The sequence below is a fragment of the Carcharhinus amblyrhynchos genome, chromosome 6 (genome assembly GCF_965287045.1).
Source record: "Carcharhinus amblyrhynchos chromosome 6, sCarAmb.v2.hapA, whole genome shotgun sequence".
Taxonomy (NCBI): Eukaryota; Metazoa; Chordata; class Chondrichthyes; order Carcharhiniformes; family Carcharhinidae; genus Carcharhinus; species Carcharhinus amblyrhynchos.
Genome location: NC_137329.1, coordinates 100,219,641 through 100,235,114, shown reverse-complemented (window position 1 = coordinate 100,235,114; position 15,474 = coordinate 100,219,641). Strand labels below are relative to the sequence as shown.

The 15,474-nt window shown below is 43.9% G+C and overlaps 1 protein-coding gene across 2 annotated transcripts in view; it reads left to right on the top strand.

The window, feature by feature from the left end:
- Nucleotides 1-15,474, top strand: part of LOC145344162 (uncharacterized) — a 63,600-nt gene that overhangs the window by 33,238 nt on the left and 14,888 nt on the right. For both annotated transcript variants that reach the window (XM_080191071.1, XM_080191072.1), the window contains exon 2: nucleotides 15,329-15,387. In XM_080191071.1, coding sequence (XP_080047197.1) covers nucleotides 15,329-15,387 — 59 coding nt within the window. The remainder of the gene's footprint in view (nucleotides 1-15,328; nucleotides 15,388-15,474) is intronic.

Below are 15,474 nucleotides of genomic sequence, written 5' to 3'. Positions count from 1 at the left end.
AAAAAATCAACGTGGAGTCTTGGCCACTGCCAAAGGTGAGTTGGGGCTGCTGATGGTAATGTTTGTTGGACCTGGCACTGTTGGTTGCACTGTTTAAACAAGCTTTCTTTGCCTGTGTCTAATCCGGGCCACCACACATAGTTGCAAGCCAACATTTTCAGCTTGGACATCCCTGGGTGGATGCTGTGTACTTCCTCCAATCATAATCTCTTGCCAGGCTTGGGGCCAACTCCCTCATTCCTCACAGCAGGACACCGCCTTTGAATTTCAATTCAGCCTTCCTTGATCGAAAAGGTTTTAGTTGTCATCGTAACGCAATCATGAAGAACCATATGCTTAATTCCGGACAATATTGGATTCTTCTGAGGCCAGTATTTGAGCTGTTCCGACAATGTGGGATAGCTTTATTTTCCCCAAGTAAACCTAGCAGGGATTTATGATCAGTAATTACGGTGAAATGCTCATGAATATAATGGTGGAATTGATTTACCTCAAACATGATGGCCAACCCCTCTTTCTCAATCTGAGAGTATGCTTTTTCTGCATCAGTTAGGATCCGTGAAGCAAAGCCAATGGATCTTTCTAACCCATCCTTCATTTTGTGACAAAATAGCTCCAATTCCATAAGGAGATGCATCACAAGTGAGAATGATTTGTTCTGAAGGATCAAAATGGACTAAAAGGCAGGAAGACTGCAGGGTTTGTTTCACTTGTCCAAAGACTTTGCTTTGCTGTGTCTTGCAGTATCATCTGTGGTGTGTTTTATTAATAATGCAAGTTGAGGTGCCAATATTGGAATAAACCTTCTGTAAAAATTCACCAGGTGCTTCTTTATTGGCCCTAACTTTATCTTCCATTGGGTGCAATCCTTTTGCATCTACTCCAAACCCCAGATAAGTCACATTGTTTGCCTTAAAGGTGTTTCTCTCTCTTTAATCATACTGTAGCTTTCTGGAACTTTTTTAAAACCTCATCTAGGTTGGTTAGGTGCTCTTCTCCTGCAGCTCCTATGATTAACACATCATCCAAGTGAACAACTATCTTAAGTAAATTCATTTTTCATTGTAAGTTGAAAGTGTGCACAAGCTGATAAGACTGCAAACTGCAGGTCTGGTGTAATGGCAAAGGCTCTTATGTGTGTTAATAGTAACAAAACCCCTGGATGCATCATACCGTTCCAGCTGCTGGTATGCATTGGTCATGTCTTATTGTCGGTTAGACCTTGAGTAAGCTTAACGTAGAGGTCCTCCATTTTAGGTATAGGATACTTGTCCAGTTTTGCCACCTGATTAATTTATAGTCCCCCCCATATTTGTACAGTCTTATCTGACTTAAGCATTGGCACAATGGGAGCTGCCCACTCCACGAATTGCACAGGCTTGATATTGCCCAAATCTTCTAACCGTTTAAGTTCAGTCTCCACCTTTTCATATAGTGAATAGGGTATTGCTTTTCCTCTATAAAATTTTGATGTAGCCTCTGGATGCATCTAAATGTTGGCTTTCAAGTGCAGTATTTTACCTGGTTCTTCTTAAAATACCTCCTAGTATCTCAGCAGGATGTCATGTAGGTCCCATCCATTAATATTGTGGTTAGATGCATTGGCCACGCTAAATTTCTCTCTCAGTATACCCGAACAGGCACCGGAGTGTGGCAACTACAGGATTTTCAGTCACTTCATTGCAGTGTTAATGTAAACCTACTTGTGACACTAATAAATCAATAAATAGAATATTGAAAATTTCTAGCCAATTCAATCTAATTTCTTGAAACCAATCTTGTCTCTTCAAGCTTGGCCCTTGACCCTCAACTACAATTAAAGACAGTTGAGTGGAACTGTTTGTAACTTACAGGTGCTGTTCTGATTCCCAAAATCTGTACAGCTTCCCCATGTACATCACCAGTCTGGTTGCATTGTTTTTTAATCTCAGGGGCTGGGCCACTCCCTGTAGTTATCAATAAGTTTGTTCTCCCATTACTGTGGCAGAGGTTCCTGTGTCTCCTCATTTTGAACAGATGACCATTAACCATCAGTATGATTGTGACGGGAGCCACTTTGCCCACCTTAATATTATTCAACCTACATATAACTGATTCTTCCTCAATTATTCTCCATGCTGTGCACTGGAGCCTGATTTTTTTTTATTTTCTCTAGCACCAGGCAGATCCTGTTTAGTCTCGTCCTTGCTTTTTATCTGCTCCTTTCTATCATGGGCACAACACACAATTTCCCTAAATGTACACTTGTGAGGGGATGGACTCCTCCACATCGATAGGATTCTTCACAGTTCTTGGTTTGTAGACCGGATTTCTTACACCTCTGCACTCTCCCTGGTTCTAGACTTCTTTGTTTGTTAAAATCTGCGCTCACATCCCTGGCACAACTGCCTTTAGCAGATTCCCTCCAAACTTGGTGGACCTCACAAGCTTGCACACTTTGAAGTTCCACCTCAGCTTTTGCTGCACTTTCCATAGCAAGGGCAATTTCTAGTGCGTTCTTTAGGAGCTTTTTTCTGTTTCTGCCTACAGTTTCTTCTGTATGACAGTATTATTCATCCCACACACTAGCCGGTCTCTCCACATCTCATTAAGGGCAGACCTTAATTCACACTGTGGCACAATGGGTAGCACTGCTTCCTCACAGCACAAGGGGCATTCTCCTTCTGTCTGCATGAGTTTCCTCCGCCTGCTCCGGTTTCCTCCCATAGTCTAAAGATGTGTGGGTTGGGTTAACTGGCCATGCTAAATTGCCCTCATAACCAAAATGTATAGGTTAGCTATAATAGCCTTAGAAAAATGTGTGGGGTAATAGGGATAGGGTGGGGATGGGCCATTGTAAGGTACTCTGTCAGAGAGAGTCGGTGCAGACTTTAATTAGGGGTGAATGGTTCAAGAAGATTTATTTCAACTCACTGACTGCGGAATAGAAGAACTTCCAATGACTTATACACAAGGTCTGCCCGGTCATTCTCTGTTGCAAATGGAAGTGCTCCATTGATCCTCATTGCCAAATGTAATATCTTGGAAACAGTGGTGGCCACCAAGTGGAGTAACTAAAGAACTGGTTATTAACAGGAATAAGAATGAGAAAAGAATGAGAACTTCGAGTCCAGTCTCCAAACTACTGGAAGAGGCCACACTCAGCCCCAGGGTTCACATACTTAGGCCCAATTGGCCAAACAGGTTTCATGGGCCTCTGAAACCTCACTTCTTAAAAGGGCCCGCTACTACAGCTTGAGTATTTACCAGGCAGGTAGAGCAGTTGGACACAACATTGGACGATGAGTAATGCATTTAAAATATAATGATACGGCTGGAACTGTTTTGAGATGCTGAGTCAAATGCTTTGGTCAGGTCACTAAGTGCAATGAAGTGTTCCCAGTGTTGTTGAATGATTGGTAGTAAGCTCTTCAATTACCGCCATGCTTTAAGTAGAACTTAAGATTGTTTTTGAAGCATTGTCTTCGTTTTTCACACACACACACATCCCCCCGCCCCAGGAATTGAGAAAACAGGACCTGGTGGAGTAGATGGTTTTCAGCCATCAAGACACAATGTCCAGTCCACTATAGTTGATTGAATTTTGCCTGAATGTTTGTGGAACTGGATTCAAGAAGAACATGAGTCTGTGTTTGATGGACTTCCCATTTAATCTGGAAGACGTGGCAGAGGCAATCCTTATGGAATTTCCCTGGCGCTGTTATGTGTCGCTGATACACAGTTCAAGCCTCACTGCTGTCCAGGGGTGCGGTGACAACAACTGCTCATTGCTGTAAGATTTCTGTTGACTGGTGGAGGTTTGTGTTGTCAAACATTTGCTGCCTTACTTTATAGAAAGTTTAGCTGGCTCAGCTGATTTGGTGTTGGATGTCCTCATGAATTGTAATCTCTTGACAGAGGTGGCTGTCAAGATATAAGGAGCCCTCATCACATGCCAGAGTCTCTCATTCAACATATATGGCAAGTGGAATACTGAGTTCACCAGGTGTGGGTTTGTACATGAGTTTTGCTTTGGCAACTTTCAAGGTCAGGCTGAGTCTCTCATATGCAGAATTGAAGAGATTGAAAGTGGTTGTAAATCTGGTGCAGAGTGGGCAATGACACTGCAGTCAATTGTAAAGTATAGATTGTGTATGTTAATGATGGTCACTTTAATTTTGCTATGAAAGGAGACTAAGGTTCATGTGTTTTCTATCTGGGTGGCATTCAATACTCACACCAGATGACAAATGATTGTTGATGACTGATAGGCAATTCACCTCATCAAAATAATTTATCTGGATTTTTCAAAAGGTGTTAGATAAGTGTGCCATAATAGACTAATGAATAAATCAGAGTGCAGAGTTAAGAAGTTGTAGAATGGATTGCTAGCTGGCTTCAAGACACTGCAAAGAGTGTGAGTAAAGTGTGGTTAGTCACAGTGACGGAGGGTTGGTGGTGGTAGTGGGCTTATTGCAATTTATAATTTACATTAACGATTTGGATTTAGGAATCAGAAATACAATTTCTATATTTACTGATGACACCAAATTATGAGGGGGAGTGGGTGGTGGGTAATAGATACTGAGGAGGACCGCAACAAATTACAGGATGTTAATAATCTCGCAGAATGGGCAAATAGCTAACAAAGGCGCGGTAGAGGAAACACACCAGTCACTAAAATTGCACCACAAAATTGCTGGGCAATTGTAAAAAAAAATCAGAAACTAAAGCTTTTTTCGGGAAGGATGAAATTGAGAAGAAAGGAAGTTGTGCTAAATCTGTACCAAACCTTGGTTAGACCACACTTAGAGAACTGTGGACACATCTACAGTTCTGGTCACCATATTATTAAGAAGATTTATTAAGAAACATCAGAGAAGTTGCAAAGAGATTTACAAGGCTGGTAGAACAATTGTGAGGGTTTGATATCATTTCAAGAAAGGATGAACAGACTTAAGGGGATTTTAAAGGCGATCTTTAAAATTAGGAAAGTTTTTGATAAAGTGGACACAAAAAGAATGTTTTCTTTTGTGAGAAAGGCATTACTATCTATTTAAGATAGTCACCAAGAAATCCAATAGGAAATTCAGAAGAAACATTTTTGCCAAAAGGGAACTAAGAATTAGAATTCACTACCACAAAGAATGGTCAAAGCAAATCATATAGTTATATACGCATGCTACGGTGCAGAGGGACCTGGGAGTCCTTGTGCATGCGTCGCTAAACCAGTCTGCAGTTGCAGCAGGTGATCAAGAAGGTGAATGGAATGCTGGCCTTTATAGCGAGGGGGATAGAGTATAACAGCAGGGAGGTCTTGCTGCAACTGTATAGGGCGCTGGTGAGGCCGCAGCTGGAGTACTGTGTGCAGTTTTGGTCGCCGCACTTGCGCAAGGATATTTTGGCCTTGGAGGGAGTGCAGAGGAGGTTCACTAGGCTGATACCGGAGATGAGGGGGTTGGACTATGAAGAGAGACTATATAGACTGGGTCTGTACTCGTTGGAGTTTAGAAGGATAAGGGGGGATCTTATAGAGATGTATAAGAAAATGAAAGGGATGGATAGGGTAGATGTAGAGAGATTCTTCCTGCTTAGGAAGGATAGCGGGACTAGAGGACACAGCCTCAAGATAAGGGGGGGGCAGTTTAGATCGGGGTTGAGGAGGAACTTCTTCGCTCAAAGGGTGGTGAATCTCTGGAATTCTCTGCCTGTTGAAGTGGTGGAGGCTACCTCGCTAAATATATTTAAGTCACGGGTAGATAGGTTTTTGACAAACAAGGGAATTAAGGGTTATGGGGAGAGAGCGGGAAAGTGGAACTGATCCACTTCAGATCAGCCATGATCTTATTGAATGGTGGGGCAGGCTCGAAGGGCTAGATGGCCTACTCCTGCTCCTATTTCTTATGTTCTTATACTTAAGGCGAAGCTAGGTAAGTGCATGATGGAAAAGGAAATAGAAAATTATGCCAAGAGATTGAGATGAAAAGGAGGATGCTGGATTGAAATAAAAACTTTGGCAGGGATTGTTATGGTCGAATGTCCTATTTCTCTGTCATATATTCTGTATGATCCTACTTATGATAGATGGAAAAGTTGTGAGACTTCATTGTGCTGATTTTAACACAGGGTAGAATTTGGGAAGGTGAAGCTAATAGAGCGCTAAACCTTCTTCTGCTGACCTTGATGTGTCTGGGTGACTGTAACTTCTGTGCCTCTGGTTAACTGACTGCCTAAAATGAACAGGAAATGACAACTTCCTGTCGGTAGGCACGGAAGTTTGTGTGGCAGCAACCCACTGCCATCACCAAGGTGAGGTTGGCAAGTGGGTAGGTCATGAAGCACAGAATCACACTATGCAAAAGCGGCCATTCTACCCATTGAGTCACCCATTGACACATAAGAAACACCTGACCAACCTACTTAACCCCATTTACCAGGACTTGGCCCAAAGCCTTGAATACTATGATGTGCCAAGCGCTCATCCAGGTACTGTTTAAAGAATGTGAGGAATGTCACTTCTACCAGCCACCCAGGCAGTGCATTCCAGACCATCACCACCATCCTCCTGCCCATCATCTTGAACTTGTGTTTATTCACCATTGACCCTTCAACTAAGGGGAACGATTGCTTCTTATCCACCCTGTCCATGCCTCTCATAATCTTGTAAACTTCGACCAGGTCAGCCCTCAGTCTTTCATGCTCCAATGAAACAAGTTCTATATGACTTCAGCATGATCTCCCTGCTTTTGTAATCTATGCCTCGATTGAAAAAGGCAAGGGTCCCATATACTTTTTCACCACCCCATTAACTTGCCCTTCCGCCTTCAGAGATCTCGGGACAAACATGCCAAGGTCCCTTTGTTCCTCAGAACTTCCTAGTGCCATGCCATTCATTGAATATTTCCCTGTCAAATTACTCCTTCCAAAGTGTTTCACCTCACACTTTTCAGGGTGAAATTCCATTTGCCATTCATCTGCCTATCCTGTCTATATCTTCCTGGAGCCCAATACATTCAACCTCACCGTTAACCACCCAGCCAATCTTTGTGCAATCCGCAAGCATACTAATTCTACTCCTCACATAGTCATCATTTATATAAATGCCAAATAAAATGAAACCCTATGGTATGGCATGGACACCGGCTTCCAGTCACTAAAGTAGCCCTCTGTCTCCTACATCTAAGCCAATTTTGAATCCAGTTTATCAAATTACCCTGTATTTCATGTGCATTTACTTTCTTTATAAGCTTCCTATGTGGGACCTTGTCAAAGGGTTTGTGGAAATCCATATGAACGACATCAACCACACGACCCGCATCTACACACTTGGTCACCTCCTCAAAAAATTCAATCAAACTTGTTAGGTATGATCTCCCTCTGACAAAGGCATACTAACTATCCCTGATCAAACCTTGCCTTTCCAAATGGAGATAGATTCTCTCCTTTAGAATTTTCTCCAATAGTTTCCCTACCACTGATGTGAGACTCACTGGTCTGTAGTTTCTTGATTTATCTCTACAACACTTCTTAAATAGTGGAACCACATTAGCTGTACTGAGAAACAGTTTACAGAGTGTCTTGTGGAAGATAAAGAATTGTGTGGGGGCAGGGGAGCACTGAGAGGTCCAGGCTAGATGAGGTTTCATCTTTCCTTGTGGGACCCAGGGAAGCACTCCTGGCCCGACAAGGAAAGTAAAATAAAAAATAATCTAAAATGTTCCTAGATCCACTTCCTGCTGTCTTTACATGTCTTCCCTGTTCAGGCCACAATTAAAATTGTAGCCATGGACAACTGGTGTTAATGGATCCTGATCCATTTAGTTATAAGGATTCTTCTGGTTTAGATGGTTGTAAATTGAATACAGTAAAATTTATGAAGTTTTTTTTAGTTTGTTTATTAGTGTAGGTGTACATTCTCACTGCGATGAAGTTACTGTGAAAATCCCCTAGTCACCACAATCTAATGCCTGTTCAGGTACTCTGAGGGAGAATTCAGCATAGCCAATGCACCTAACCAGCACATCTTTTGGACTGTGGGAGGAAACTGGAGCATCTGGAGGAAATGTATGCAGGTATAGGGAGACCATGCAAACTCCATACAGACAATGACCCAAGCCAGGAATTGAACCTGGGTCCCTGACACTCTGAGGCAGCGGTGCTAATCACTGTGCCAACTCAACTTACGATTTTATTGTCCATGTGTTTGGTTTTCACTTAGCAAGTGAGATTAAAATTAGCTCAGTGTTCCAATACCATTAATATAGCAACATTTTATGCTTCACATAAATATGTTTTTTGATCTAAGATTTTTTAGCTATGGTGGAAAATTATCAGAAATCTGGTGCCATTGCTCTTGATGAATTGGAAGATGCACCACTTTAGTAACAGTGACTGGAATTCGATCTTGTAGCCCCTCCGCCACTGCCAGCGAGAATGGAAAATTTGGCGTTCAGCCAAATCTCCATTCACAGCAGGGGACCGGCGTATTAGAGCCATGGACAAGGTTGGGGAATCCCGGTCAGCATCCATGCTGTGAGGGATAACATGCCAAATCCTAATTTTGTTAAGTTATATTCCAGGATTTTTATTACCATTTCGCAGATTAAATTTTGAATCTACAACTTTGCCTAACTTATTGAAGTTAATGAAAAAAAATGGGAAGGTAGACAAAACATATTGTGGATTCACTAGCATCCATTTTGAATTTGCTGCCCAAGATAAATTCATATCCCAGTTAAGCATGGCATTGAGGATATTCCTTGTGGAATAAATGATCATGCTTCAATTAATCAGTCCTGACTTTGTACAACTGGCAACATATTGGACAGAATTCTTGTCCTGGAATTGGGAAACTGTCATCCAGAGAACTGTCAGCTCACCACTTTGCATCATGTTGCAAACAGCCATTCCACCCAATCCTCAAAGGAATGAACAATTCCTGGATGAGCTCATCATCCAATTAAGGATAATGGATGTGCTGGAGGGTCAGTTGGAGGCCTTCCAACATGAGCCTGGAATTCTCCCATCCTGCCCACATCGGATGGCCGGCAGCAGTGGAGAATCCAGTGGGAGCGGAAACATTGAAAACCCACTGGCATTCCTGACAGTATGATAATCTCCCAATAGCAGGTTAATGGTGGATCAGTTCTCCCACTGTATGGTGGTGTGAACGCTATTTGCACCTCATGAATTCTCATCAAAACAGCTGCTCACCGGAATTTCATCAGGCCTTCTGATCTCGCATCAGGCCTTCCAGTGAGAAATCATGCCCGGTCTCAAGTCCCATTTGAAAATAAGTGGCATTCACAAAGCAGACCTCATTTCACTCGAGACTCTGAGGTGAGTGCATCATAAATAGCCTAACTGCCATATGCTGTATCACTCCTATTGTGCTGAGTACCACTCTGCTGGGGCAGACCGGTTCCTGCCCTCCAGCTGCCTGCCAAGCAGGTCCTCCTGTGCTGTAGGACTCTTGTTCTTTCCACTCCAACAGATCAAAGTTCATCTGGAGGTGAGATGGGAGGTGATGGGGGGGGCAGACCAAAGTTCATGTGGGGTGAGGTGCCAGGTGATGGGGGGGTGGTGGATGGGCAGGTGGCTGGCTGACATTGACTAGGGGCACCAATGTGGAAAGCGATCTGTGCTTGGTGGTGGAGGGGGGGGGGGGGGGGGGGGGTGCGGTGGAGGGGGAAGGGGGGGCACACTGTGTTGGGGAGGCCAGCGGCTAGGGGGCATGTTAGTTGGCAGAGGTGTAAGGAGGTGGTTGAGGAATAATGGAAGGCAAGGGAAGACCAAGGGGAAGGAAATTGGACCCTGACAAGGCAACCTGAAATGCTCTCAAACAAGAGGGTCAAAGCTACATCAAATTGTTGAATGGAAGGGGATGCATGAGGACACCAGATGAGGTCGGTGGAGGTCCACATAGGGCATGGGTGCCTTGCAGGTGATGGGATTGGTGGGGAGGACAGTGGGTGAAGGGCGGATGGTGGAATGTCCTCAACAGCAATTACTGGGTACAGAATGTCTGCAAGGGTGATTGCTGGGGGATAAGGACTCCCCACTTAAACAGTGGTTGATGACTCTGGTGCTCCATCCTGAGACTCATGGCAAGGAGATAGACAACACAGCTCATCTACCATACACACTCACATAGAGCAGACCATAGGACATCTCAAAATTTGATACAGATGCCTGGACCACTCAGGTAGCTTTTTGAAATGCACCCCAGACTGGGGTCATCATCCCACATGATCACAGTTTGCTGTGCCCTTCATAATCCCAAGATGTGTAGGTTAGGTGGATTGGCCATATTAAATTGCCCCTTGGAGTCCCTAGTGGTAGGGGAGTAGCAGGATAAATGCATGGGGTTATGGGGATAGGATGGGGAGTGGGTGGGCCTGTATAAGATGCTGTTGGAGAATCAGTGCAAATTTGATGGGCCGAATGGCCTGCTTCTGCACTGTAGGGATTCTATGGATCTGACCATGCAAAGAGGTGAGCCTTCCCCAGAAGGACAAGAGGATGGAGTATGTGCAACATGACAGATAGGATGGTAGCGATGTGAAAGTGTTTGTGAGAGAATGAATCTTGATATGTCTGTTGCTAATGCATCTATCGTATTTGTGAAGAGAATTATTGTACATGATGCCACATTGAGAGTTGATAATAGTGGGAGCTGAGAGAGGTCTTACCCTGGCGGAGTTGATAAAATCATTCACCCACTTTCTGCACTATATGGTGCATCTGGCACAGTTGCCACTCATGATGACCTTCTGGGCAATGCCCTCCCAGGCCAGAGAGGTGAGGTTGGTGTGCTTTCTGGAGCCTTCATTTGAGTAGAGGACATGATTCCAGACTCCTTGAATTAAGACCTCGAGAGCATAATGGTTGAAGTGCAGACTTCTGAGGTTTCTGACATTTTGCCTCTGAATTTTGGACATCTTGCACGGCCTTGTGAAGACCAGTGGGCTGGAGACAGTAACATGAGTTTGCTGGGCCTACTTTTAAGATGATATCTGGACCTTTGAACCTGCTAGCTGACAGCAGGCAGATGAATGAGCTCCTGAACCCCCAGGTGATTTGGAGAGATGTTCGTGCATAACTAGAGGCTCCAAGTAGAGAATCAGCTGCAAGTTGGCACCATTCAGACCAGTGGGAAGAATGCTGCCAGAATGACCCACCACTGCATTTCGAACAATAATTGGAGAATTCTGCCCTGAGAGTGGCAGCCTATCAGCGTAGGTAAAGGAGCGATAGGATACATCAAGATAGAGGTGCTTACACAGCAACTTAAAAATTCAGCTGCCAGAATATTATCATGGAGGGGGTGCCCTTACATAGGGCAGAATCATCCACAGCTGTGGCAAACTTTCCACATTGACACCGAGGAGGGTGGTTTCTAAATATCTCTGGAAATCTGGCTGCCCATTCTTCTGCCAGGAAACTGCCTTCCTTCACCAGTTGTGTTTCAACCATTGTAGTGGGTCTGCCATTCAGCACTGGAGAAGGTCCTTAATAAGTCCCTTAGTTCCCTTTATAAGTTACCCATCACTACCATGGCCCAGGTTGGACCATTTTTGAATGCTGCAGACTACAAAGCAGTACTCTTGATTGAAATTTTCAATTGACTTGGGGCAAGAGATGGCTAGCCATTTAAGGGAAGGCAGTGGCGTAGCAGTATTGTCACTGGATCAGTAACCCAGAGTATTCCCAGGTAAGATCTAGGAACCCAGGTTCAAATCCCACCACGGCAGATGGTGATATTTGAATTCAATAAACAATCTGGAATTTTAAAAAGTCTAATGATCATCATTGTCGATTGTCGTAAAAACCCAGCTGGTTCATTTAGGGAAGGAAATCTGCCATCCTTACTTTGTCTGGCCTATAATGTGACTCCAGGTCTACAACAGTGCAGTTGACTCTCAAATGCCTTCTGGAATGGAGGGAAGTTAGGGATGGGTAATAAATGCTGGCCCAGCCAGCAATGCCCACATCCCATAAATGAATGTTTAAATAAAGCTGAAGAGAAACTATTTCCTCTGATTGGAGAGATGTGGAGGACTTGGGAAGGGGTGGAAAAATCTAGAAATGAGAGCAGTGCCTTTCAGGAATCGAACTCCCTTCTACAAATGGCAATTGATGCCCAATCGATGTTTGATTTTAAAACTGCGATTGATAAGAAAGGTAATAATGGACATGGAGAAATACTGGATATATTGGACAGGGTTTTAGGACTAGTGGACTTGAGTTATAGGGAGTGGTTGGCCAGGCTCAGATTTTATCTCTTGGAATGTAGGAGAATGTGGGGTAACCTCATTGAGGTGAGTAAAATCATGAGGGCCATCGATAGGATGAACACACATAGTCTTTTTCCTGAGGGAAGTGGAACTGAAAACTAGAGGGTATAGGTGTAAGGTGAGAGGGGAAAGATTTAAAAGGGCCCTGAGGGGCAACTTCTTCATGCAGAGGGTAGTGCGAATATGGAATGAACTGCCAGAGAAAATAGTTGAGGCAGGTTCAACAGCAACATTTAAAAAGCATTTGGATAAGTACATGGATGGGAAAGGATTAGAGGGATGTGGGCCAAATGTAGGCAATAGGGACTAGCTGAAAGGACTTCATGGTCAGCAAGGCCTGATTGGGCCGAAGGGCCTGTTTCCATGCTGTATTGCTCTATGAGTATGACTCCATGACTCTAATTGGGATTCCATCTGTGCAGTCACGTGGGGGTACAACCCCACAATATAACCCAGCAAATTTTCCCTGAATTGGCGAGTGACCACAGTTAGTGGTCACTCGCTGTCCAATTAAAAATTCTCGAAGCTGATTAATAAGCCCTCTGGCTCAGAAAAATCTGCGGCCTGCAGTTCAAGTAAGAAAGAGAGAGTTGGTGTCTCCGTCCTGTGCTGTCATCTCAGCAACATTTGAACCCTTTAAAATTTCAAAATGGTTACAGCTGCCAGGCAACCATTGTGGAGGGAGAACCTCTCTAGAGGGCAGCCTAGCTGTGGCCACATACTGCAATAGTCTGGTGGGTTCAGAGGGTCTCCCAGCCTGATTGGAATGTTGTGCACTCGCACAACCCAGGCTGCCAAAAAATTCAGTCAGCTTTTGTTAGTTGACCTTAATTGGTCATTTAATTATCTTAACTAGCTGCTTGTGAGTTGGTGGCCTTAAGAACACTTTTCAGCTCAAGAGTTTCACAGCCAAATACAAGTTAACACTAATCCACAATGAATTCTGTCAACTTTATCAGGTAGGGTTTACGATCCCCCCCCCCCCACCCCCGTCCTGACCTCAGGAAAATGGCTTTGGTGCAGGATGGTGTTGGCAATCCAGGTTGTCAGCCCACAACATGAATTCTTGCTTGTGCCCACCTCTGTACCTGCCCTCAAATGGGGGCAAAAACTCCTCCACCAGGTAAATCAGACCATTTTAACACATCAATGGTAATATGAGGGAACAAGAATAAATCTGTTCGTATTATCTGGCACTGCGTGTGAGTATGTTCCTTTATTACTAAAGAGAAGCAGCCTGTCTACGATCCAGGTTGATACTGTGTCTCCCCCATGATTTGGCTAATTGAAAGTCCATTATATTTTGACAAGCTGACTTTTAGGAAGCTTTATAGTTAATGCTGTCTCACCTGACACTTGGCAACAGAATGTTGAAGAGACAATTGAGACTTGAACAGTGGAAAGGGTTTAACTGAGACTCACAGAGCTGCAGATGAGAAGTTTATCTCCTTGCTGGATATATTTCATGTTAATATCATCAGCATCGATTGCAGTACTCTGCTTGGTATTCATGAGAGGTGGAAATCAATTTCCAGTACTAGAGGGAGTTTGTCATATTGAACCTGGAGCCAATTAGACCTCAACTACTCGACGTATGGTTTAAACTGCACTGAGACTATCAAGTCAGGAATGTGTTTAGATTTGTGGCAAATTGTACCTTGGGTTTAAAAGTATTCTTAGACATGATGATGCTATTTTCCTCTTTGTGAAGCAAAGCAGAAGCAGGACCAGAATTCTGTCTGCTGCTTTGACCCATCATAAATTTAACCCATTTTCCTTGGATGCAAGGTCAATTGCTATGCAAGGCAGATTCTACAGTGCCACAGTGGTTAACACTGCTGCCTCACGACACCAGTGACCTGCGTTTGATTCCCGGCTTGGGTCACTGTCTGGGTGGAGTCTGCACGTTCTCCTCATGTCTGCGTGGGTTTCCTCCAGATGCTCCGGTTTTCTCCCACAGTATGAAAGACATGCTGATTTGTTGATGCTAAATTCTCCCTCAGTGCACCCGAACAGGCACCAGCATATGGCGACTAGGGAATTTTCACAGTAACTTCATTGCAGTGTTAATGCCAGCCTACTTGTGACAGTAATAAATAAACTTTAAACTTCTTGTCAAGAGCCTTGCCACCAAGAATGAGCTTTCATTGCAAGTCATAGAAACTGAGGAGGAAGGTGTGGGGGTTGGTGGCAGGGTGAAGCAGTGCTATAATATCAAAAGTAATGGCCAGGGGAAGCAGAGCAGCCTTAAAGATAGAGAAACATAGTCACTTTATAGGCCTCATCCTCCATTGAATTTGGGGCCTTACCACTCGTAAAGCTAGATGATACCATTTTCTACCAAGTGGTTCTGGGGAGCAATGGGAATAATGGTAGTTGGAAGTAAAATGGACCAGGAAGCTGCGGTCTGTCCTGTTTACTGAGTTGACAAGGGGAAGTCTGCAGTGATCCTAGGGGAATACAACATGGGTCTCTTGCATGGATGGCACGGTGGCACAATTGTTAGCACTGCCATCTCATTGCACCAGGGACATGGGTTCAATTCCAGCATCAGGTTACTGTGTGGAGTTTGCGCATTCTTCCCATGTCTGTGCTGCTTTTATCCGAGTGCTCCGGTTTCCTCTCACACCCCCAAAGATGTCTGGGTTAGATTGATTGGCCATGCGAAATTGGGGTTCGCCCCAAGGCTGGAAATTCCTACCCGAGGTCAACAGACCTTTGCATGGTCTGCCCATTTTCCACTACGATTCCCATGGTCGACAGGATGGGAAAATTCCACCTTTAGTGTCAGGGGGATTAGCAGGGTAAATACATAAGGTTATGGGGATAGGGCTTGGGTGGGGTTGTTGACGGTGCAGTCCTGATGGACAGAATGGCCTCCTTCTGCATTTAGGAATTCTGTGATACTATGTAGGATTACAGCAAGGAATCCAGATCACAATATATTTTGGAAACTCTGGTTAGATAACATCCTTCGACTGCTTTGGTTCAATTTTATTCAAGGCATATTGTGATATTGTTCTTACAAATTATGTCATATGTTTTCTTTAAAGCAAAGAGATCCTGGAAACCTTCTCCGATGATGGCTCTACGATGCTACCACACAGTGAAGGTATAACTTGCTCCATTTTAAATTGCATCTACCTTTGACATAACATTGCTGCTGATGGTAAGTTACTGATATTGTTCTGGATTTACC